The sequence below is a fragment of the Sus scrofa genome, chromosome 11 (genome assembly GCF_000003025.6).
Source record: "Sus scrofa isolate TJ Tabasco breed Duroc chromosome 11, Sscrofa11.1, whole genome shotgun sequence".
NCBI classification, from domain to species: domain Eukaryota; kingdom Metazoa; phylum Chordata; class Mammalia; order Artiodactyla; family Suidae; genus Sus; species Sus scrofa.
In genome coordinates this window covers 66,600,044-66,625,829 of record NC_010453.5, presented here as the reverse complement: position 1 = coordinate 66,625,829, position 25,786 = coordinate 66,600,044, and the positions used below count along the sequence as shown (strand labels likewise).

At 43.4% G+C, this 25,786-nt stretch overlaps 1 protein-coding gene across 21 annotated transcripts in view; it reads right to left on the bottom strand.

Moving 5' to 3' along the window:
• Nucleotides 1–25,786, bottom strand: part of MBNL2 (muscleblind like splicing regulator 2) — a 159,731-nt gene that overhangs the window by 15,824 nt on the left and 118,121 nt on the right. For 6 of the 21 annotated variants that reach the window (XM_021065815.1, XM_021065796.1, XM_021065798.1 and 3 more), the window contains 3 exons: nucleotides 21,379–21,432; nucleotides 20,592–20,745; nucleotides 12,912–12,947 (listed from right to left, as the gene is read on the bottom strand). In XM_021065815.1, coding sequence (XP_020921474.1) covers nucleotides 12,912–12,947; nucleotides 20,592–20,745; nucleotides 21,379–21,432 — 244 coding nt within the window. Of the gene's footprint in view, nucleotides 1–11,551; nucleotides 11,647–12,911; nucleotides 12,948–20,591; nucleotides 20,746–21,378; nucleotides 21,433–25,786 lie in introns of all 21 variants that reach the window. The other 15 variants (XM_021065808.1, XM_021065807.1, XM_021065806.1 and 12 more) reach the window with 7 other exon arrangements.

Here is a 25,786-nt window from a genome sequence, read left to right as displayed (position 1 = left end):
CATGAACATTGTGACAAGGTATAGCATTTACTAATAATTCTTAGATCACTGTGCTCAGAGCAAACCACTATTTATGGACGCTTCTGTACACCCAGTTTTGTCTAATAAACGTCCGTTTTTCAATTTTCAAATTTTTACCTCTTCTCACATAGGTCCACACGCACAGCAGAAAAAAATCAGGGGACTTATGAGCTTATGTTTAAAAAAAAAAAAAAAAAGCAACTCAAACACCGTTTTCAAAGCAAAGGAATACAATGGGGTTTTCTTCTCATTCGTCACATACACCTTAGATTTCCCTGTCTTAACTTCTTTCCTTGTTCAAGGCCCTCCTTAATGTGGCAGGGGTCAGGGAAGAGCAAAGAAAAGAAGGTGAACAATAGGAATCGATTCAAGCAAAGTTCCTTTTCTCCTGCAGCTTCGTAACAAAAGTGAGTCTCTGGCCCTTGCAAATATTCCTGGATAACAATGACAAATACTGAAAGAATGACTAATGGGAGAGTTATGAAATTATTACTGGAGATAAAATTTAGAGGAAAAGAAGGACTCGAGTTTAGCATCCCTGGGTATCTTTTTAATTCCTCCAAAACCTTTCTAAATTTTAAGGAGGAAGCAAATCTATTGATTTGTTCAAGAAAACGTATAGCCAGCATCTCCATGCTGGTCTGTGGTTTGACGGAGGGGAAGAGGACTAAGCACGGTGTCAGGGGAGGAGCGTCTAACCCTTGAGGTAGCCCTGAGTGCATCTCTTAACCCTTCTGGGTCCTTTCCCCCATTTTAAAATGGAAGGTTAGGAGCTTGGGGGAGGCGCACGTCTGGTTTTGCCACTTAATAAATGATCTTGAACAAGTTTTTCAGACTCTCAAATTTGCAGTTTCCTTATCTGTATATTGGGGATAAGAACAGTCCGTTACTAGGCCATTTTGGTTTTTAATGAAATAATTTGTATAGAAGCTTAGCCGAGGTCTGGCATTGGTAAGGGCTGACTAACAAAGAGATGCTTGTGTTATCTTTGTGCTGCCCACACGTACTCTGGAGCCGCATTCATGATCATTTAAAGTACTTTTTTGGGAAGGCAGGGTGGGGAAAGGGAAAAAGCACTACCCTAGGTAGGACACAGAAAATCAGGTTCTAGTCCTGGATCGTGTATTATTTACGTGACTTGGGTAAGCCACCTTGCTGATCTGGGATCTTGTCCCCATTTATAATGTAGCTTGCATCAATCATCCTTTTTTTTTTTGTTGTTGTTGTTGTTGAAGCATGGCATGATTGTGGTCAGTTTGCTCTTATGACTTAGCGCCTTTCATAATTTGGATGTGGTTAATGTAGGTCTTGAGTCAGACCTGCACTACCTGATGTAACAGCGACTGTGGGAAAATGGGTGACATTCCACAACGATGAGCTTAAGGATGCTGCTTCCAGAAATGCACTGTAGTAAACAGTGAAGAGTCTCTGTATTTGATGACAACATAAATTCTGAGATCTCTAAAACGCCAGGGCAAGGGGAGTGATGATGAGAATAATATAATTTGATCCCCAAGAGTTAAAACAGACAGACCAAAAGCGCTGGCATATTATATGTGATGCCAAGGCATGATGGGGTCTAAATGCTAGACTGTATTTTTTTCGTAAACCATTGTCGGAAAATACCGGTCAACAAATCTGTTCTTTATAGTACAAATAAAAGTGAAGAAAGGTCAACAGGGATCATCCTTTGCTGTGTTAAGTCACTGGGAGAGCTGCCTTATAATAGCTGCGGTGGTAGGGAGCAGAACGGTGGTGAATCTGCAGATACTGCAGAAATTGGAAAGAGCCCGTGGGAGAGAAAAGGATCCAACCGCCTCCCTGAATTTTTCTGATTTTGTTGATTCCAGTCTGTCTTCCTTTGTATCTGCAGGTTTTGCATTCACAGATTCAACCAAACTTAGACAGAAAATATTCCAAAAAATTCCAGAAAGTTCCAAAAAGAAAAACTTAAACTTGTTGGGCGTGGGCAACTATCTCCATAGCATTTGCACTGTATCAGCTAACGCAGTGAGGATTTAAAGAGAGGTCGTGCGTGGGTTGTACGCAAATGCGCCATCTTATGAAAAGGACTTGAGCATTCGTGCATTTTGGTATCTCTCGGGGTCCTGGAACCAGCCCCTCACAAATGTCTGGGGACAAATGTATTCATCCTCCCCGACATCTTCTCTCCTCTCTCCCAGTTTCATGACTTCATCATCGAAGCAGCTTCCTCATCAGTTGACCTGCACTCAGCCTATCCCAGCTCACACCTACCGGCTCTCTGCCAGGAGACAAGGGATTCCAGCCTCTCACTGCGCATTTCGCTGTCCTGCTCTCCTCTTGCCTAAATGGCCCTCAGTAACCTGAGCCCTCCCCTCCGCCTGGCAAATATTTTTGGTACCGTCCAGGTGTGTCTTCCCTTTACTCACTCAATGCAGTGCGGCCTTTGGTGGACCAGAGCCTCAGTGCCCCCCCCCCCCGCGCCCGCCTTAGATCTGATGTAACAGCTGCTCCTTCTGCATCTACTGTGGGATAGAGTCCAAGGCTGATTCTGAAACTCCTGTCTGAGCCACGCAGGCTGTCGGGGAAGAAGGTGGGATCCGGGAAGCACTGACTTCAGATGAAAACATCTTGAGGTCAAATGCAGGGTCTTCTACCGATTAGAGCCATGGTCAAACCTAAGCCTTGATTCCTTCACACGTTAAAGAGGGAGGATGGGGCCCATTCGATAGGGTCAAATGGGGGCATACACATAAAGCACAGCGCTGGTACATTTATAACGCCAGTCCCCTTGCCCCAGCTCCGCCCCGAAAATCTCACCCTGGTCTGGATCAACCTTGGCTGTTCCTTATCTAACTCCTGTCCATCCTTCGAGACCTACCTCCCCACTCTAGGGCTGGGGCGCTGCCCTGGAGCTTACTCCCAAGCAGCAACGGACTAGTTCACGTCGTGACACTGTCTGACTGCTTCCCGTCTCTTGGACTAGGCAGTGAGCTCGCAGGTACCTTTAGCACCTCCCCACACTGGTGGCCCTAGAATGTTGAGCAGACGCAGACAGGACTGACCTCGGAAGCCACGGCCTCCAGTGATGGGGCCCAGAGGGAAGGCCAGAAAGAGCAGAGAGGCCAGCCCTAAGGCCAATTTGTCTTTGACTCCTGGCATCCAGTAAGTGGAGTGACAGGTTGCTGACTCCCCCTTTGTATCAGGAGGCAGCAGGGATCTCTCCTCGCCACCTACCCAACACTGCAAGGCTGGCAACTTCCCCAAGCACGCAGGTGGAAGTGTGAGAAGGCGGATGGCAGTGGCAGAACTTGGGGAGATAAATGCCTATAAATCAAAATTTGACTCCGTTCATAGCAACTTTTATTGAGAATAAGACCCCATTCACTTTCAACCCTTGGCAATGGATCAGAATGACTGAATCGCACCTAATCTCTCTTCCCTTATAAATCTAGGGCTGGAAATAAACACACATATAGGATAAACTGTGTATTTATTCCTCTCAAAAGAGAAAACCTAAAATTAGAAAAAACAGGCATGATTTGATTACTGTCCACAAAAGCCAAGGGACTACTGGGAATATGACTTTTCAATCTAAAGCGAAGCCTCTAAATTCCATCGGAAGGCAAAAGAGGTGGATTTGAGATGGAATAAGTAGGACAGTCCACCAGGCAGTAAGTTCCATGTAAGGACCCTCGACATTTTCTCTTCAGCTGCACAAACTGGAACTGATGATATGTCTTTAGGTGCTATGTACAAAAGAATTCCACCCAAGTTTCTCAGCATGAGGTGTAAATTATTCATGAAAAATGAAAATGTACTAGATGACAACACTTACATAACTTAGCCTTCCCCTGGAGAATCTGCAAATACACATATTAATTAAACCTCATGGTAGTGGTTCTGCAAAGCAGCTGCTTCTGAGGCAGGAAAATAAAAGGTCTTTTTTCTTATTTTCTGATCTCTTGAAGAGAGAGAATAATCTGCCTCTACGTAGCTTTCCTAGACCCAAGTCCACCTACGGCACAGAGGGCACCCTTCCCATCGCTCCATCCCTCCACTCCTAAAAAAATTTTTGGACCAAACTAGCAAGTCTGGATTCCAAAGCCTTAGACATGTTGCACCACGGAATTTAGACTCAAATGGCCCAAAGCAGCCTGAATTAACAGTGTTAACTGAATGCAGGTGGCACGATGCACAATCTCCCTCTTTCCCCCTCTCTCCCCCCATCACCCCCTCTCCCCCCCCTTTCGCGCACTCTCTCTCCACGCGCGCACACAAACACACACACACACACACACACACAACCTCTCTGTCCACAGACTATTTGATATGACAATTCTGCCTCATTTGAAGCAACCAGATCCATTACTGAAACTGAACCCTCCTTTATGATTACAGACTATCAGCACCAAGTTAGAGGTGGCTTTAGCACTGTTCTAATGCTGAGATAACCTGAGCACTATTTGTTTTGTGGGGGGAGCTGCATCCATGGCATGTGGAAGTTCCCGGGCCAAGGATCAAACCTGTGCCTCAGCTTTAACCAGAGCCATGGCAGTGACAACACCAGGTCCTTAACCCACTGAGCTCACAAGGGAACTCCCTGAGCACTATGTACAAGGGCTGGATTCAAGACAGTTGCTGTCCAGGGCTTTTTGGAGCACCGTGTCCTTGGGGCCTAGCTGCTTTCCGTCATCTGTTCTTAGGACCCAGCAAATTGTGAGAAAGGAGTAGTTCACAGTTTGGTCATCGTACAGGGAGGCAGGCCGCTTTCCTGTGTATTTTGGGAGAGGGAGCTGACAGGGGTCGACTCTTCCCACGCTGGGGCTTTGCAGAACCAAGATTTTTCTTGTGAAAAAAAATGCAGGCTCCAAATGGGTCAAGTGGTGAATAGTGGGGAATGTTTAATGCCTCCTACATTTGTCTGAATATAGTCCTAACAGATGGCTTTGAACAATAGATATTTTATAAAACTCCTTGCGATGAGAGATTAAGTAAAACATGACCTCACCTTTCTAGATTTCTTGGTTAGGACAGGCTGATTTACTGTAACTTTCTACACAGATATCCAAGAATCTGTATACAAATAGCTTTGAAGTTGTGCTCACATTTATAAGTGAGAAATAAGTAAAATCCAATGCTTTAAAAAATTTTCTCATCTCTCTTTAGTAATTTGCAGAAGACCAGATAAAGCATAATATATGTATCTGGTTACATGTAATTATTTGGTTTCTCTGGTAAGATATTGTTAAAATTATAGAGTAAACATATCAGGCGGGTCTGGAAAATGGAATTTCCTGACTTTTCAAGTATTCCAGTAAATGGAGGGCTAGGAATGTATGATTTATTATTAACTAATTTTCAATAAGCTCTTCCTAAGGCCAACTTCTCTGTTGAATGGATTCAGTCTGTGGGGGAGGATTCCGACGACGTGACAAGACAGTGAACGAGGCCACAACTGTAAACATGAACCCGCACTTGGGGGGATGCGGTTAGTGTGGACAGAGTGCCAGAAATACAATTTGATTTCACCAGCTTTAAAGGTACTGCTTGGGGTGCTCCCTTAAAATACGCCCAATACTCAGTATGCAGTAATTTTTCTTCTAGCATGGACTCATGACCCAGGGCGAATGAGAGGAATAATGCCCTCCACGTCCGCCTCGCTCCAACTGAGGCACCGTGGGCAATACGTATTCACTCCAAATCTGAAGGGTCTCTTTCTAGCCAGCAAAGGCCTGAGGGGTCTTGGAGCTCCCGTGGCCCCGAAGCCTCATTCAGGCAGGGAGAGGAAGCCACAGGCTAGGGGTTAAAGCCCACAGGCGGTGTTTGATCAGGGAGTCAGCCCACTGCTGTCCTTGATGAGACTGAGTTCTGGGCCTACAGAGGCAACTTCCTGTGGTTAACTGTCCCCGTCAGCCCGAATCTCATTTTCGGCCACATGGCATTTATCTGGACAGGGTCTGCCACGGTATGAAATAGATTTTACGTTTCTCTTTGGCTCAAAGTGATTCTCCCTTTGTAATAGGCCAAGGCAAGACAAACTAGGCCACTTGCCAGCTGCCACTGTCCCAGTTTAGGCTCTTGTTAAAACCTCTCAAAGGTCTCTGCAGACTCTCCTGCCTCGATTTCATCCGCTCGTTCTCCCTAGAGCTCTGTTCTGTCACGTTCCTGCTTGAAAACCTTCAAGGGCCAAAGAAAGGCCGGACCCTTGATCTTGGCATTTAAGGTCCTGCCCAATTGGAATCCAACCTATGTTGCTGTCGCTCCGGAAAACTGGTGCTCTGAGCAATTGGATGATTCGCTTTTCTCTGCTAAGCTTTACACTTCCGACCCTTGTGTATCTGTGCTGTCGTTCCATCCATCCAATGATGAGGCTTTAAGGAACATGCAGATAAAGTCCTTGTGGAATCGGAGGCTAGGAAAAGAAATTCTAGCTGCGGGGGCTCAGGGAAAGACTCCGCATATAAATTGTATTTTAATTGGGCCTTCAAGGATGTTATTAGGTAAACTGAATAATCTCTGTATATAAATGAGGAAATGAAGATTTAAAACATATTTACTTGGAAATTATTCTCTCCCTTTTTGAAACAGAATATAGCTTTTTTGTTAGTTTTTTGTTTGTTTGTTTTTAAAGGCCGCACCCACTGCATATGGAAGTTCCCAGGTAGGGGGCTGAATCAGAGCTGCAGCTGCTGGCCTACACCACAGCCACAGCAACACTAGATCCGAGCCACATCTGCGACCTACACCACAGCTCACAGCAAGGCCGATCCTTTACCCACTGAGTGGGGCCAGGGATCAACCCAAGTCCTCACGGATACTAGTCAGGTTTGTTACCACTGAGCCATAAGGGGAACTCCTAGAATGTAGTTTTGAAATAAAAATAATAAAGCGATGACAGGATAAATACCACAATAATTCAAGTTAGAGGGATTTCAATTTGCACTCTCGTTTCATTAAATAAAACCTCTTATAATATGACTAATACTAGGTAATCCATACACTAAGCGGTTGACCGCACCTCTTTTAATGGACACTCTCAACTGGCTTCAGAATAGGCATCTGTAAACTTAGACATCCCGGCCTTCCGGGATGGGCTGAAACTGACTGGCTTCTCTGGTACCCTCATCTTCATTTCTGATTCCCCTTGTCTCCAAGCTGCTGTGAGGTCACTGGCAGAGCCTGGGAGTAACGTCTAAGGCCATGCTTCACACAAAAGAAGCCCAAGAACCTGCTTCACTAGGACTAAGGGCTAATCCTTTTTACTTCTCACCTTAGTTCTCATCTAACTTGTATAGAAATTATTCATAATTTTCAGTCTACTCACTGATGGTAACATTACACAGAAGAGTAACCAGTGGTTATACACTAATTAATACACGATACCTCAGCTCTGTACATGGTTCCTAAACATGACGTGGCTCTTAGATAACCTGCTTGCAGCTCTGCTCAGATTCAGTTCATCTTCCCAGCTTAGGACTCACCTTAGTTTGAGCTGCATTAGCAGGGCTCCATTTTCCCTGAAAGCAATAGAGCTTGCTGCTATTGGGTTTCACTTTAAAAATAGTTTTATTTGTGGAAGAAGTGACTTTCACTTATTTATAATCATAGAGCGAGGCAGTGTAGCACGATGGTTTCGTGCAAGGCCTCTGAAATCAAACTGCCTGGGTTCATATTCCAGCACCACCGTTCATTAGATGTTTATTAAAGGTTAGCTAAGGGAGCTAACCTTTGTCTCGTTTTACCATCTATAAATTGGGGATGACAATAATCATAATACTGTTTTAAGGGTTAAGTGAACGTATCTTCTACATATATAGGCCTTCTCACATGATATAAAATATATATGTATATAATATGTAATATATGAGAGAGAAACCATTTAGAATAGTATCTTGCACATATAAGTAGTTTTTAAATAATAATATATTATTATTAGGTATAATTTGTGTATTAAGGCCCAAAGACCTTACCTGAAATCAGAAATAGCTGTTAGTAAATTAGTTTATGTTGAATTTTGCTTATCTCTACCTCTAGAGCTAAATAACCAAAAATTATCTTCTATTTCCCCAAAGTATTTGGATTTTTGTCGTCATTTAATCTCAAGCTGCAAGTCTAAGTTCAGTTAAAACTTTCATTGCTGATGCCTTGATTAAGCCCTGAGGGTAGACCTTACAGATCTGTTGCCTGTTCATCCTGACTTACCATGGGGGTAACACGAAACAGAACACTGGACTGGAGGAGCTGTCATGGGAGTTTCGGTCCGTCTTCTTCCTTCTATGAATGACTTATCTAATTGCAGATACCTATGAGATTTGAACTATCTGCACTGACGGTCTAAACTGATCAAATGAACTGGAAAACTGGCAGAAGCCTTCCGCACTGTGTGGTAAAGACAGATGGCTCAGGGATGGCAAGGAGGGAGGGTGCGAGCCTTCCCAGAACTCTGAAATCACCAGCACCGCTTCCTATCCTGTTCATTACCTTGAGCAGAGGCTTTGGGCCCAGGATGGCAGCTGAGGAACCACAGGTTTGTTGAGCCTTAGAACTGGAAGGGAGGCTGGAGGCCATCTAGTTCTAGGCTTCCTTCCACAACGGGGGAAACAGACCCATCTGGTTTAAACGACATGTAATTCACACGGATATGACCCCGTGTGAGTTTAAAAGGTAAACTGGCAACAGGATGGAAAGCTGTCATTTTGCAGTCATCAGAAATCTCTGAATTCGGAATTCCTGGGCACTAAAAGAATTTCCAAGTTCTTTGCAGCTGCTTTGCTCTTTGAAACTTGTTGAAAAGACATTAAGAATATCCTATCTGAAAATGTATGTTTACCACTGTTTCTTTTTCTGCTCTTTTTCTGTGTAAGCAGACCCCCATCAAGAGCTGCTAAAGGATTTCTCTTCCTTATCATTGAAACCCTGTCCAGCAATGACTACAGCCGGAAAACTGCAAGATGCCGAATCTAGGGTCCCTGAAGCTACTCTCAGGTACTCCTGTAATTCCCCTTCTTTGTATTTAACTGAAGTTAACTTGTTAGTTCCTTTACCAATCACACTCAGCTGTAAAGAGATATATTTTAGGGAGTTCCCTTCATGGCTCAGCAGTTAATGAACCTGACTAGGACCCATGAGGATGCAGGTTTGATCCCTGGCCTCGTTCAGTGGGTTAAGGATCCGGTGTTGCTATGAGCTGTGGTGTAGGTTGCAGACACGGCTTGGATCCCACGTTGCTGTGGCTGTGGTGTAAGCCGGTGGCTACAGCTCCTATTCAACCCCTAGCCTGGGAACTTCCATATGCCGCAAGTGCGGCCTTAAAAAGCCAAAAAAAAGAGAGAGAGAGAGAGATTTTAGCTTCTGAATCGTCTATGCTTCCTGCCTCTGACCCCCTACACACAAACATAAACCTACATTCATGTATGCAATCTCTGTTTTTTTCTGAGATGGAGCCAAAAAAATCACCAGGCTGGAAAAACACTTACGACACATGGTCGAGAACTTATCATTAAAAAGGAATTTATCTGAAAGCTATAAATCTTGACTTCCCTTCCATTAACAGGAAAGAGTATTCTGTATTAGAAGTGGTTACCTTGCCATTAAAGTATGAAGGCTTAATTCCACTGTAACAAATGTTACATTCCACCTCAAACTTACTTTCTTACCAAGGGACTTCTAACAGAAAATCTGTTTTAAAAAAATCACAAAAGGAAGGCAGGACTTAGACACAAAGAAGCATTTCCAGTTTCCTGGACTAGGAATGACCCAGTGAAAAGAGCCAAATAATGGAAGGATGAACACTGCTTCTCCCTTCTCCCATCCCATCATTAAAAAAAAACCCCTCCCAGCTGAGAAACACATTTGCTGTTCTTTGTTATGTCTGCTTGGACGCTGGGTCAGCCTTCCTAAGAGGGAAGCTGGCACGGTGAGGGGGCCGGTGAAGCACTGAGCAACAGGTGATGTAGCCTCTGACTGCCTCTCCGCACCCCCCCCACCCCCCACCTCGTTCTTTTCCGCTTTACCACAATTCTGCAGGCACAGGAGGAGCTCGTGGATTTTACGCATTTACACCCCTTCCTTCAAGTGCACTCACCCCTATCTTTTCAGTGATGAAACCTGTAGCTCTGGAATCACTTCTTCACTAGAGCAGGGAAAGATGCATGAATCAGCCCTTCCCACCTGCACAATGCAGTCTGGCATCTGCCCTTTCTGTCTTTCCTCCTTCCTTCCTTTCTCTCTCTCCCTCTCTCTCTCCCCCCTCCCTCGCATTCTTTCTCTTTTTGTGGCTCTTTAGGGCTGCACCCTCAGCATATGGAAGTCCCCAGGCTAGGGGTTGAATTGCAGCTGCAGCTGCCAGCCTGCACCACAGCCACACCGCATCTGCAACCTACACCGCAGCTCACAGCAATGCCAGATACTTAACCCACTGAAAACTATAAAGTATGTGTTTATATTTCCTGAGCGAGGCCAGGGATCGAACCAGCATCCTCATAGATGCTAGTCAGGTTCGTTACCACTGAGCCACAACGGGAACTCGCTGGAATCTGCCATTTATGCCCAGACATGATTCTTCCGAGTGTCTCCAAAAGACCTTCCTTCTCTCCAGCCTCCTGCTGTGTATATCTTGTCATCTGGTATTAGTACAGTTGATTTGACTAAAAAACAAACAAACTATGCTAACTAACACCAAAAGCAAAACTGCTCTTCTGTGAAGGGAGGGCATGCGCAATAAGGTGATTCTGGGTGAGCTGAGGGTTTATGCTCCGAGTCCTCTCCTGTGGCAGGAGCACATGTTTGCAAGCCGGTTGGCTGGGGTTAGGGTTACAGTCAGCCTGTGACAACAGAGTGGGACACCACCAACCGGCCCTCGTGGAGACATGGGCCATCCACGGTCTTACTGGCACATGCATTCATCCAAAGGACTCAAACGCCCCTCATCAGTTATATCCAGCCTTTGTGAACTCGGTGGCCTGGCAGTCCTCTTGCAGTAACGGTCTGGCTCTTAGGCCAGTTTCTGAACGGATTATACAGTGGGATCCGAGCGAGTCTGGGAGCACGTGGGACCCGCAAAGGGAAAATGTCGACAAGAACCGCTCGGCCCTCAAATTTGCCACCAAGGAAAAAGGAGAGACTTTCCTAAGCGGAGAATTTTCTTTTCCTCCCAACAGACACGAGGGTCTGCGTGAACTGATTCAAAATAGAGCCAGTTTTGAAGCACCCCCGGGCGTGTTTTTATGGCTTTTCTGTGGCAAGTCACAAACCACTGGATACATACTGCTGTACTAAAAGGAATTTAAGCCTGTCAGGTTAATTACACAATATTAGGTACGAAAACAAACAGTGCAACACAAAACATAGCTACATCATTATTTGCAGTAAATGTTAACTCTAAATAAGTGCAACCTGTCCATAAATGCTGGCTATAAACTCATCAAAAAAATAAAATTTGATGGATAAACATGAAAAAAAAATTCTCACCGAGAATTTTTTTTTTAAATATCAGCACTCATTTAGAGTTCGGGATTTGTGAAAGAAAGCTTTAAAAGGAGCAAACCTGATTGGCTGTGGCTGTTGCTGCGAAGGGGACACTTGTTGCAGGAGTTGTTGCTGCAGAGACAGTGGCTGACGTAGCGCTGTGCATCATGGGTACTTTCAGGAGGGGAACCATGGGAGCAATGAACAGGAGGGTGTAGCATTATGGTAATAGAAGTGGTATTTTGGCATGGTGAATATCAGCAGCAAGCCATCATGGGTTAAACCAGCAGATGGCATGCAATCACAATGCAAAGCAAGGAAGCATGGGAGAGAAATAAAAAAGGGAAAATAGCTTATTACAAGTACAATTAAAGGAAGTTTTAAAACATAATCAGTGATTCCCAGAAAGGCCAAAGCAGATTACTTTGGTTGATGTATTTATTTATAAACATTTTCCTTCTACCAACAGATCATTCCCAATTCAGAGTCTATGGTGCCCATGAGAAAGGGTGCTTCTAAAAAGGTGACATGTGATGTCCCAACAAAGTAAGAATATGTAATATTCACTTTTGGTCATCATCCTAAAACATCAGAGGCTCAACATGTAGGCTTACTTTGGGTTAGAATTTTCTTGGAAGTAAGGGCAGTTAAACTGAATGGGGGGGTCAATTTGGGGCTGCCTGTTCCAACTGGAATTATTGGGGACTGTGGTTTTAAAAAGAGTGGAGCAAAAACCACGGCCTTGATGTAACTTCTCACTCAGTCACTATGAAATAGCCAGACACATTTTGCCAGTGTTTGTTTTTCTTCACTCTAAATGGAACCAATCCATGCGTCTTTAAGACAGACGTCTGTTCCGAGGCACTGGGGAAGGTGGGGACAACTGTGTCAGTGCTATGAACAGGTAACCTCTAAGGGGCTGGTAGGATACGAATAAATCAACACCAAGTTAAAAAGGGTAATAAAGCAAGGCAGGTGAGACATTTGTTTTCAAAATACATCCGTTTATATTCTTTTAAAAAATCAATACTTCTGGGAAACTCTGATAACTCTAACACACAGCAAAGAGGAGATAAAGGCACACCACATGAAACTTTAAAACACTGATGAAATTAGCCTGCCTCTCTGATAAAGGAAGCTTTCTGTTTTTTTTTCTTATGCTAAATGGTTTAAACTCTAAAGAGAAACAAAATACAGATCATTAAACACAGACTGGTAACTGCGGTTTTAGGTTTCGTAGAGGTTGTTCTAGTCACATGAAAACGGTCATCCTCTTAAATAGACAAGGACATTTTAAGCCCCATACGTTAACTCTAAAGCCAAATAAGCCTTCAGATCTACCAGTTCCTACGGCATTTCTACCATCTCTGAAATCAGTCTCAAGCAAGTGAAGCGATTGTACATAATCAAAAAGACAAATAAAAAAGGTTGGAACCTACCAATACTGGTAGCGGGTGTCATGCACAAAACTGACCCTGCATGTCATGCAATGGTAGGTGGAAAAAAAGTGGATAAAGGGAAAGAAACAGGTTAGCGGTTTAGAGTTAACATTCAAAGTGAGATTGAAGCACAACCAGAAATAAGTAGGGTTAGTGAACAGTCTTTTAGAGTCATTCACATTTTCAGTGCGGACACAAATATATCTGACTTATTTTAAGCCAATATTATTCAGCGTTCACTCCTTAGACTGCTTTTCACACTTTTGGTTCACAGCCATCAACATGATTCTAATAAGAATGACATGTGATAATGCAGCCGTCTCCTTCCTCTAAGACCACACAGTATCTTACAGACATTCTCAAGTTCATCCTCCGAGGTAGGAAGTGGGTATTTTACAGATGAAAAATCTGAGGCATAGTAACTACTCCAAGGTCATGCATGGTGGGAGTCAAGGGTAAGGCTAGAAATAGAATTCTGTTCCTAAATCCAGGTCAGGTTCTGTATTCACTAGATCACACTGACCTTATTGCATTAAAAGTTCGCTTGTTTTTTGGTTGTAAAATGTTTCGTTATCAGCAAAACCATGAAAATAAAAACAGCAATTAAGATGCCGTATCCTCCAAATCAAAGGGGTGCAGGTCAGGTGAATTTTAGATGACTGTTTAAAAGCCCCCAATGCAGAAAGACTGAGGTTCCTATGAAGAAATGACCTGTGTGTGTGTGTGTGTGTGGTGGGTGGTGTGTGTGTGGTGTGTGTGTGCGTGTCCTATTTTCTGCTACGAGATTCATTATGATACAGGCATGGTGACTAGCAATTCATACCGCAGAGGCAAAACAGTGCAGAATTGGGGCTGGGGCAGGACTGGGGTGAGGGCTTTTGTTATGACTGCTACTAGGTGATCCCTGAGGGGGACCTCTGGCAAAACTCCTCGGAAATCTGAAGCTGGTGTCTAGGGACTGGGGGGGGGAGAGGCAGGGAGGATTTCAGCGCTTCCTTGGGAATAGCTGCCGTACCTGGGCATAGTCTTATTAATGTACTTGAATCAGGAACCTGACAGACTCTACGTATGTGGTAGAACACTGAAAAAAACAACCTTATTGAAAGGCATTATCTACTTCTGCTTCAGCTCCTTAGAGTGAAAATCATGGTAATATAAGGAGGTAGATAACTAAAGATTGGGTGTCATGTGGGTGCCAGAGAATTCGTTTGTATTGAGGGTAGGTGTCCCCACTTAGGGCTTTAGAACTGCCTTCTGAGGTTCTCGATGAGGAATCTGAGAGGTGTAGGTCTTTATTCTCTCTGCTGAACTAGTCGCACTGGAGGGGGGCTTTCTGCATGATCTGCATTTTGATCAGGCAAACGTTAACTAGTCAGCCAGCTAGTCTGGGCTCCTACTCCTGGGTGCTTCAGAACCTTTGTGCTACCAGAGCCAACCGAAAACACACACGCAAGTACTTCCAAATCCCATTCACAACACCCTATCTTTCTCCTTATTTGTTGGGGGGCTGCACCCATGGCATATAGAAGTTCCAGGCTAGGGGTCGAATTGGAGGTGCAGCTGCCGGCCTACACCACAGCCACAGCAATGGTGGATTCGAGCCATGTCTGTGACCTACACTGCAGCCCACAGCAATGCCAGGTCCTTAACCCACTGAGTGAGGCCAGGGATTGAATCTGTGTCCTCATGGATACTAGTTGGTTTTGTTTCCACTGCGCCACAAGGAACTCCCGGCCTTAGCTTTCTAATCTTCAATATCAAACTTCTGGAAAGTTAGCCACACACAAATTTTCACTTCCTTGCCCTCACTTATTCTTCCATCCTCTCCAATTTGACTTTCATTTTCACCTCTCCGCTCAAATTGCTACTGTCATCAAAGACCTTCATATTTCTGTAATCCGTAGGAGGCTTTCCATCTTCATCTAATCTCCTGAGTCATGGTAACATTTAGCACTTGGCTATTCTCTCCATAATAAATCACTCTTTTTCCTTGGATTTTCTGTCAACAGATACACACACACACACACACACACACACACACACACACACACTCTGTATCTCTATATACTGGAGTTTTTTAGGGCTCGGTCTGGTTCCTTTTCATCTACTCTTACTTTTCTTCTAGTATATCATTCACTCCATGGTCTCATTCAATCTAGGATTTAAATACTATCTACGAGCTCAAGGCTTCCACATTCATTTATCCTGCCCAGATCGCTCCTGTAAGCTCCAGGAATTTCTGCGTAGCTGCTTCTCTGGTTTTCTACCTGGCTGTCTCACAAGCATCTCAAATGTAACATACCCAAGCCCTGCTCTTTCCCACAGAATGTTTCTCCACTTCAGGAAGGAAAGACATCACCGTCTTCCAGGTGGCCGTCACCACTGACGGAGCAGCTCTAGCCTAATTCGAAAGTTCTCCCTGACACCACTTTCCCTTGTAAAATTCCCTGGTCCAGGGCACCAGTACGACAAAGCAACTCTGCTTCTAAAATGCATCTTGCATTTGTCTATCGGTCCATCTCTGCTGCTGAGTCTCACCTTGTGACCACCCTGATGTCTGGGCTTGGCGAGGCAGCAGCATCTTCACTTCCTGCTTCCTTTATCCTCCTGCCTCACCTTTAGTCCATTCTCCACTCTGCTCGTGGGGTAGACCTTCCCCGAAACAGATGAGTTCACTTATCCTCTGGAAAAGACTCCTTGCCTTCTCATTGCTTTTAGGATAAAGGTCCCCACGGCCTGTCTCTGACAATCTTCCCAACTGATCTATGCTCCTCTCCCCCGGCACCCAGCTCCAGACGGATGAGCCTTCCATATCTCCGGACCAAACCCATCACGCTTTGCTCCTACTCCTGCGCTTCCACAAGCTGTCCCCTTTGCCCACCAGCATCGTTACCCCACTCTGCCTTTTCCAGCTCTCGAGGTACAGGTCGAGTCTCTAAACAACTATTCAATTGTTTTTTTACCTACCTCCGCACGCTACCTAACTCAGTTCCTCTTTTAAGCCTTACTGAACTCTTCACTTTGTCATTCGCTTTACTCACGCAGAATTATCTACGACATGGCATTTATTGAACATCCACGTCTCCTCCACTGGAAACTCTGGGAGGGCAGGTTCACGTCTGCCTCTGTCCATGGAGCACAGAGTAGGTAGTCAGTCGAGTGAATGTTCTCAGCCACTGGTGACAGTGTGTTGGGAGCAGTGGGTTTTGTTCCTAAAATGTCTTAAAGTTACCCCGTTTGTGACTGATTTCATTTTAAAGTCAACCATGGCTGGATTTAAAGTTGTGCCTATAAAAATTCCATGTTATTTTCTCGCATTCCAATGTGGATGGGCTTTCTTGGGGCACTTTCCTTTCTCGGACACATGTGAATGTCCCTGGGTTGCGAACCCTTAACAGCAGCTCCTGCAGCCACCCTGGACCAGGATTGGTCAGGACCTTTGGCTTCAGTTCAGCAGGTGGCTGAAATGCTCGATCGAATTAATGCGATAAACATCTCCTGTGTCCTAAAAGTGACGTGAATGTTGGAAACACATAATATTGGCAGTGTGTGGTGATCTCAACTCCAGATTCTGGTCCTGAACTTCTTTTTAAGCCTCGTTCTGCCTTTTCCTCCCACTCTCATCCCCCCCCCCTTCAGTACTTTATACCAGAGCTACAGCAGGTGACTTGCTACCCCTCAAGTGCCCTTCCTGGTCCACGCCGCTCCCCCTGCCCGCGATGCTCTCTCCACCTCCCATCCCAAGTAAAATTTCCCTTTCAAAGCCCTAAGCAATTCTCTCCTCCTTTGGAAAGTCCTTCTTTCTCCACATCCTTTGTCTCCACCACCTTGGGCACATCCAAGGGCCAAATCCGCTGCTTCTTTCTCCTTTGCTCCGGAGTAACTGCGCCCACTCCCTAAGGCAGCCCTTCGTGCTCTGCACTGTTCAGTTTCCACCTTGTTCTCGACTCCTTCGTATCCCTGCACTGGCTTTAGAGCCCCAAACAGACTATGTTTTCAAGAACTGCTTGCTAAATTGGGATAAATACAATTTGCTGGGGTTATACAGATTTACTTTTCACGAAATACTGACAAATCGTTCACCATGGTGTGTGATGACCGGACAGTTTCTGATCATTAGGCAATATTTGTGCTACACTTTCTGGTTCTCCTCATTCTGTATTTCCAATATAAAGAAATAAACCAAGGAGGGAGTCAGTGGGTTGTCTTAGCTCTGACTGACAGAAGCAGTTCACTAAAGCACTAATTCTATCAACGAAGACTTCCCAAGTGTTTTCTGCTGCAGCTGCACAAGTCTTTCACCTCTCGACTCCGTGAGTCAGAATCATCTAGACAATCCCATGAATTACATATTCCACTTTGCAGCATAGGGACAGCCTCAGTTTTCCCATCTGCAAAACGCCAGTGACCCTGCCTGCCACTGGTGGAGCGCTCTTGAAGAATGATGAGATGATGTCTCTACCAACACTTACAGTAACTCGGAATAAACCTGTCAGAGAGATGCCAAGAATCATTATGCTGCTATTTTTGGACGTGTGTGGTTTTTGCCACTTTCCTAACATAGCAAAGAAAAAGTATAACTACTAGGTTAAAATAATTCCTATCAAAAAAGGAAAATTCCCACCCACTGCAAATGTGTTAGGGCATCAACCAGGGCGATAATTATATTAGTAGGGTTTTGGAGAAGAATCCCATATTTTGCATAATATTTTTTATTAATAACTCCACAGCCTGGAGGTAGAACTCCTAAAATCCAAAGGTGCATTGTGTCAATGGGAGAATTTTAGTAGCATGTCAAAAACTTCTCTATGAAAGGCCTTTTAATGAATGGTAACTACTTCCAGGAGAACAGAAAATATTTTTTGTTTCATATTTATGATAATTGCTAATGTAAAGCATTTATAGGAAAATCAAAACCTTTCACTTCAAAGCCAGTAAGCCCATCATCTACCAATTTAAAAAATTATTTTTGAACGTCATCACTTCATCTGCAGGGTTTCAAACAACGATTGATTGTTAACATATCATTTTAAATTAAGCTGAAAATGTGGCTTATGAGAAAGCCTGAAATAAAAACTGAGCCAAAATAAAACTGGACTTTCTATTATGGATTTAAGTGAGGGAACGGTTATGCTAATTTTCTTTTGATGAACGTATTTTCTTTCATTGTTTAAGAGAAACATGTGAAAACTTATTAGAAGTTGAAATACCACTTCAGAGCATGAGATCCACATGTTTGCTCACTATGATGTTTACATCATGGTAAACACGGAAATACTTCTCATCCACAGAATTAAGGGCTAGGACCCACTTTTCTGCTCCCAAAGCCCCTCAGTAGAGGGTTGCGGGACACACTGGAACAGTTCTTAATGAGTCCAGCAGAGGGCGGAAGTGCACAACCACAGCGGCTGGTCCAGCCTTTGGGTCCGAGATAACAGCGCATTTCATCAACTCTAATCGGGTCACGGCAAAAGGAATGTTATTCATTCCTGCTTTGGAAATCTTTAAATGGTTGCCAGGTGGAATATTTTTCAGCGAGAATTCTTTCAGTGATTTAGCGAATCAGTCATTATTGAACTGAAGTGTTAAATATGCGTCAGAGGCCTTGTCTTTGCACGGCTCAGCTCCAGGTTTTGGAGGCGCTCACAGGCAATGCTAGTGGCGTTACCCCCAGTCTTCAGAAACAGACTTGTCCTGTTGTGTTTTTCCCCTCAGTATATTCTCCCACAATTTTCTTCTCTTTAAATATCTAGTGACAAGGTCTATAAAATAAGACACTTGTGGAAATCACACAGGACACTGAGATGAGTTCACCTTCTAGTAATTATTTTATAAACATGTTATATCAAGTGGATTACCAGTACAATTACTGCTGTGCTATGACTTCACTGAAATGTCACTAATTAAGGTTGTACAAGAGTGAAGCCCCAATAAGCACTGATTTATTTTTTTCATTTTTATTTTTATTTTTTAATCTTTTTAGGGCCGCATCTGCGGCATATGGAGGTTCCCAGGCTAGGGGTCGAATTGCAGCTACAGCTGCGGGCCTATACCACAGCCATAGCAATGCAGGATCCCAGCAGCGTCTGCGACCTACAGCACAGCTCACGGCAATGCTGGATCCTTAAACCACTGAGCAAGGCCAGGGATCGAACCCACAAGCTCATGGTTCCTAGTCGGATTCATTTCTGCTGCACCATGATGGGAACGCCAATAAGTATGCATTTAGAGACTCACTCTACAAGCCTCTGAGTTTATGTAAGAGAAGAGCAGAACTAAAATAAGAAAACTAAATACTGAGAACTACTTTACTAATGTCATTTATATTTTTACTACAATAAATGATGTTAAGAGGTTCATGATTCATTTCAAAGTATAGATTTTATCTAAAGAATACAATAGAAATATTTATTCAACACCCTCCTATGTTAATTCCCGATTTGCTACTTGACTGAAAAGTCCAACCTTGCGGACTGGAGTCAGTGTGCTCTTTTTGATAAAACTGTTATTCACACTGACTGTCGAGCCTCTGTCATGGGATGAAAATTCCGACTTCAAGCTAAGAACTCAATGGACAGTCTCCTCACTAAGACCTAAGTCACTCCTCAGTTTTTTGTTCTTGTTTTTTGATACCCTAGCCAATTTTATTTCTTTGCAAATATCATTCCTGCTTTTGGCAAAGACTACAAAGTCGAAACCCTTTGATAGTGACTCTTCGTGTTTGTATGTGGTGTGTGTGGGTCTGGGGTCAGGGAGGTGGGTAACGAAATGGAGGAAGGCCGGCGTGCCTCGCACTTCTGCTTCTTCCCTTTTATCTGATGTTTTAGGCCGCACTCTAGAGGCGGACTTTGTGGCCTCCATGAAGGGAGGCTGGCTGGTGTCATGTCATGTAAATCAAACTGGTCACAAGGAAATTGGGTTCTAAGCCTTTTTTCGCATTAGCAGTGCCACCTTGGGAAGTCACTTCGCATTTAGGGGGCCTCAGCTTTCTCATCTGTAAAACAATCAGTGAGACGAGGAGATCACTACAAATCCTTTAACCTTTAGGATTCTATGATTAATGGATTTCATTGCTTAGTGGAATGACAGAGTTAGAGCACCTCAGCACCTAATATTATCAGGCATTGGCTCAGAAACTGAGGATAAGAGTTCTCTATATTTGTGAACTTGGTGGAGGTCGAGAAGGATGGTGAAAGAGAAAGAATGGATGTAAAAATATGAGTAGAGGATTGCTTTAATTTGAATAGCCTTGTTTTTTTAGTGCTCTAAATAGGAATAGGAAAAAAAAGGTTAGTATTTACTGGACTTGCTATTTTTAGGTCATTCAGGGTTAATGACAAATTTCAATTGTCACACATAAAAGGTCTTATTTACATAAACAGTTTTACACAGCATGTGTAAATGCAAGAAACCAAAAGCCCTAACTGCTATTTGCTCCTCGTGTGTTCCGTCTGTCACTTAACTCTGTAAAATATTTGGCTTTAGAATCCTAGCCGTCTTTAGCTCTCATTCCAAGCAAGGTAAATTTACCTAGACAGCTAGGACAGTGATGAGTTTCAGGCTGTATTTATCGTACCTTTCAAAGCAAACTAGATGCCACCAAACAGCTTAAAGGAATGAGAAGAAAGCACATGACCGGAGGGCACACGGACACAGGACTTGGGACGGTCAGGCACGTACCTGTTGGAATAAACGCCGTGTGTTGCTGCAGCTGAGCACTGGTGAGAGCCTGCTGGTAGTGCAAGACGCTGGGATTAAAGACGGTGCTGGCACCGTTGCTTTTTTCAAGTGCTTGTCTCTTTGGTAAAGGATGAAGAGCACCAGGAGGAAAGGCCTGTAAGTGAAGAATCGGATAAGACATGTATAACTCAAAGTTACACCCAGCTTCCGTGTCCACAGAGATCACCAATTGCAACATTCTTTTTTAAAACGACAGCTAAGGAGATGCCTCTGCCATGCACCTTAAATTTAAACAGCGGCAATGTCGAATGAGTGAGAATTTGTTATTGAGAGCGAAAGCATGATTTCTGTAACCCAAAACGGTAGCATCTTAACTACGGAAAAGAAAAACTCTCAAGCAACAACAACAAAAATGACTTGAGCTTTTAAAATGAGTTAAACTATTCTAAGGGGCGGGGGAGAAGCATTTGTGTTATTATTAATACCTATTCTTTTCTCTAACTAAATGGCAATTTCTTGAATTTAAAGGTTAATTAGAATTATACTGAGCATTTTCCGAGCCAAGTAATTTAAATTTGCTTCACTCTTTTGGGAAAGGTATTAAAATTTGTTAGGATTAATTCATTTCATACATCACATGGGACAACAAGATGGCTAAACACCTTATTGATTTTTTTTCATTAATTAATAATAAGATTGTTTGCAACCAATACTTTACAAGTAATACAAATCTCAGATGGTTTTCTGAAAAGCTACATGCAAAGCGAAAGGTGAAAGGTCAAAGTACCAGGTCTACAGATGCTTCGAGAGGTCGCTTCATTGCTTTGGCAGTCGACTGAGTCTTTTAATAACAGGCAGCGAGCACATGATGGCAGTGGGCCAATGGGATTCAAGCGAATTAACATACAGGTAAACAGCAAGCAGAGGTGCATCATGGGAACGGCATTGCATTGTGGATAGGTGAGAAGGAAAAAAATATTCTGAATGCAATATACAACGTACAAAACACTAGGCATGCACAACAACAAAAATGTTCTCTAAAGAAATGAATATTACACCTTAAATTAGTATTGAAGCAAAAATGCATCTACTATACCTTAGTTAAAAGCATATAAGAGAGTAAAATATAGATGTTTGAAATTCAGGAAAGTTAATTAAAACAGCAGCTTGCATACACACCATAAGCATTTTTTATATTGCTTCAGAAAAAAATGCAAAACTTTTAAGGGCCATGGGATTGAAGAACTTCTGATAAGTTAGCTCTCAAATATGAATACACTAAGTACAAGATCCAAGTTGAAAAAAAAAGATGGTCTTTTTACTTTTATAAAAATAATTTTTAGTAATGATCTAGCCTAACAAAATGAAGCAGCAAACTGAGACAAACAATTCAGGCAAAAAAATATTCAAACACAAGATTATTTAGGCAAAACTGTTTGGGTTTGGATCTTAATTTTTTGTCTGAATTATGTGGATAATTGTCTCAGTTTTTCTCTTCACTCTGCTAGTGTGGATCTGGCAACATAGAATAAAGTTCCAGACTTGAGTTTTAATTTCGAATACTAAGGGTCTCAAATTTCCCGCTTTTATTCCATCGGACAGTTTCTAATGACTAACTTATCATCCATTCTGTGTTTTTCACCACATTTGAAATTTTAATTCAATTTATCACAAACAACTTACCGGAGGATTACATTAAGAAAATACCCTTTAGAGGGTTTTTAAAGTCCTTGGGTATGAAAATGATTTATATTCAGTAATTCTATTTGTATTTTTAACTATGACCAACCCAGTTAATGAGATGTGGAACTCTTGGTTAGAACAAATAGCAAACAGCTAAAAAATAGCAAAGAACTGCTTGAAATGTTAGAAGTAAAATAATATCTTTAACTTATAACCATACTTGTGGGCAGATAGTTTCATTTCAACAGCTGAAATAATAGCAAGTAGTGATTGATTGAGACCACGATGAAAAAATTTTCCTATTCCTTGATACTGTTGTAAAAAATCTAAAAATTTTGTGATGGAATTCTATGAAAACAAAGAAATTCAAAGAAATAGCTCCAATGCAAATAAAAAATGAAACACCCCTTTTCTATGTTGTGCACAATAGGTAAATCCCTAAGGTTTTGTATCATGAGTACAAAATGGTTTATACTAAAGTTGGGTTACAGCTATGGCATTTGAAAGAAAATGGGATGGTATTTAACTTTCAAAATAGGAAACAATGATATTTTCCTTGGCAAATAAAGAGCTGCTTGTCATGATTTAATATGCAGGATTAAAAGTATGGAAGTGATAGGAGATAAAGACCTCGGGCCGGGGGTTGGGGGAGACTAGAGATAAAGTGGAAAGGGCCCTGGGTAGCGAGGAGTTTGGAATGGCCAAGGGGGAAAGGTTCCGGAAGACAGTCTGGATAGAGGCCATCGAATAACAGGAAGTCACTGTTCTGGAAGCAGAACTGTGAACATTTTAGAACATTTGAAAAACCACCTTCACAATAGAAAAGCTTCTTTGTAACTGAATGTTCTTTCCTCAATTCCACTGCCACGATGTAATTTTTGTGACACCACCTTTAACATCTTTCATTCCTATAGTTTTACTTTGCTCAATAATGCTTTTTTTTTTTTTTTTTTTTTTTTGGGCCTATGTTAGGCTGTACTAACCACCTAAGGCTGCATAGACTGTTCTGGTAGAGGCACGAAGACCAATACCTGGATGGTTAGAGTCAGAATCATTTGGGCCCCAACTTCCTGGATTCAATTCCCCCCACTTTCCCAGTCCTTGGGAGTTAAGAGGACAAATCTACTCTTGGGTTGATTGTTTCTGTGATGCCAACTAGAGGAGTGGTCACGTCTCTGAGGGCTGGTATTTATGAACAAAATTTTAACTTAACGAAATAATTTAAACAAGTCCCTAACTAGAAAAAGAAACACTACATATTTCTCCTTAGGACGATCGCCTGAAAGGTAACATTCTCCTTTTTCTGAGCTTAGGTTGAGGAAATGTAATTTTGACAGAAATTATAATAATCAAGGAATTTAAAGAAGCTGAGAGCTGGACAGTGGCAGCATCTCCCGTTCTACCGCTCCTTGTATCTTTATCAGAGGCAAACAGCTTGTCATCTCAAGGAAACACCAGGTCAAGTTAATATCTCACACCTCACACTTTGAGGCGCATGTGCAGACTGTATTTTAAAAAACTGTATGGACGGATAACCATGTTGTAATATCGCTTTGTAGCACATAGCTGTTCTGCTTTAGAGGATATTATTTGGCTGCAGGCATTTGTTCATCCATATTGAAAGATCTTCAGGCTTAGAACAGACTTTAGCGATCACGAGGCCTGGTGCATCTTGGGAGCTTCCTTAGGCAGTGATGCAGAGAATGAGGTTCTCTTTCATTGAGCCCCTACTATGTGCTAGGCATTGGCTATCCATTCTTGCTGGCGTCGCCCAAATTCCTGAGCCTCTGTCCTCTCTGGGCCTCCTCCAGCCTTGTGTACATGCAGACTGGTTTTTCATTTTCTGGATCAAAGAGCAAACTAGGTCTTGGCAGGCAAGTCAAGGCAAGCAAGCCATGGGCCCGGCATTGCAGGCGAAGACCAAGCATGAGGAGTCAGGCAGTGCTGATGACAGTAATCAGAGCTGCCACTTTAATGAGGTCGAAAAGGGTGTGGACAAGTAGGATGGCATTCCAAGTCCCCGCACATGTTTTCCTGAGCAACTGAAACTTATCTAGCAGATGGCAGCTGGTCCTGCTTTATTTTACAAAATAGGTATCTCCTGGTATAGCCCCATTTTGGGTGGGTGGGGTGGGTGGGTGTGGTGTGTGTGTGTGTGTGTGAAGACAGACTGCTTGCTTGAAGATGAGATACCCTTTTGTGTTCAAATTACCAAAGAGAAGCTCTGTCTGGCTTATTTTCACATTGGAAAAATTCTGGTGAGGAAGTCGCTCATGTTTGAAGAGGTATGATAAAAGAATGAGACTCCAAAGGAAAGAAATGTCTCTTTTTCTGGAATCAAAGCTTTCCCTTCCTTTCCAGGGGTCAAGTAATCAAAAAAGGGGAAATCCCTGGACCGTGAGAAAAATGGCACCATAGAAACTCTTGGTGTTCAGATACGGACCTCAGGTGAATGGAATACCAACATCTGCCTGCACCCGTCACTCCCACTTGCTCTTTTAAACAGGGAAATAAACTCATCGTTTTTCTTTGGTGTACCACATGGTCTTGCTGCTAGATCAAGAATACTTTCTCATCCAGTTTTTCCTCTCACTTCAGTTAAAAAAGACATGACAGAGGGAATGACGTCACGGTATTGTCAGAGAGAAGCTGGCTTTTGTTCGGAAACTCCATTCCTATGGGGTGTCTCTGATGCGGCTGCAAGGTCACTCGAAGTATCACGGCTCCAAATTTGGGCCCAGGGGAACAACCTAGCAAACGACGGTAACTCAGCACACCGACGTCCACCGCCACCAGCTCGGTGAGTGTGATGCGGAAACGCACAGACGGGCCCAGAGCCGGGGATGGTCTTGATTGAAAGACGGCGGGCTGGGCGGGTAAATGACCGTTTCTTCGCTCTCTCCATCAGCGCAGGCCTTCCACCCTTGACATGTTCTGGGCGCACTGTTCCTTCAATGATGGAAGAACACATTGACTGGGGATGTTGGAACAGGGGCCTCTGGGGAACAGGCAGCTAAATCCAGGCTCAGAGACGCTCAGGGCTCAGCGCTGACGGTCACTGTTAGGGCTGCTGGTTTGCTGTATATGTCAGGTTTTTGAGGTAAGAGACTAATTTTTTCCAAAGCTTGTCTTGTACTCCAGTGGCCTGAGACGGCCATGGTGATGGGGGCTGAGCCAATCGTGACATGCTATGACTCTGACCACAGGACGGCCACCAAAGCGACCCTGCTTTTTTGTTTGTTTTGTTTTCTAAGTAGAGCTAGAGTAGAAGACACTGTTTCCTCTCGAGTCAGAAGATGTAAGGATGCGTCCTTAGAAGTGTCAAAGCCACGGTCCGTGTCGCTTGGAGAAGCTGGTCTTAGACGATGGAGCTGATACACCAAGAGAAACCGAAAAAAAGAAAAGCAAGGGGCCCGCTGGGTTTCAAGTTTCGGGATCCAGGCGCCTCTGAGCCCTGTTTCACCTCCGCTCTCTTGGGAGGGCACTGAAGGATCTAGTAAAGGCTACTTTGC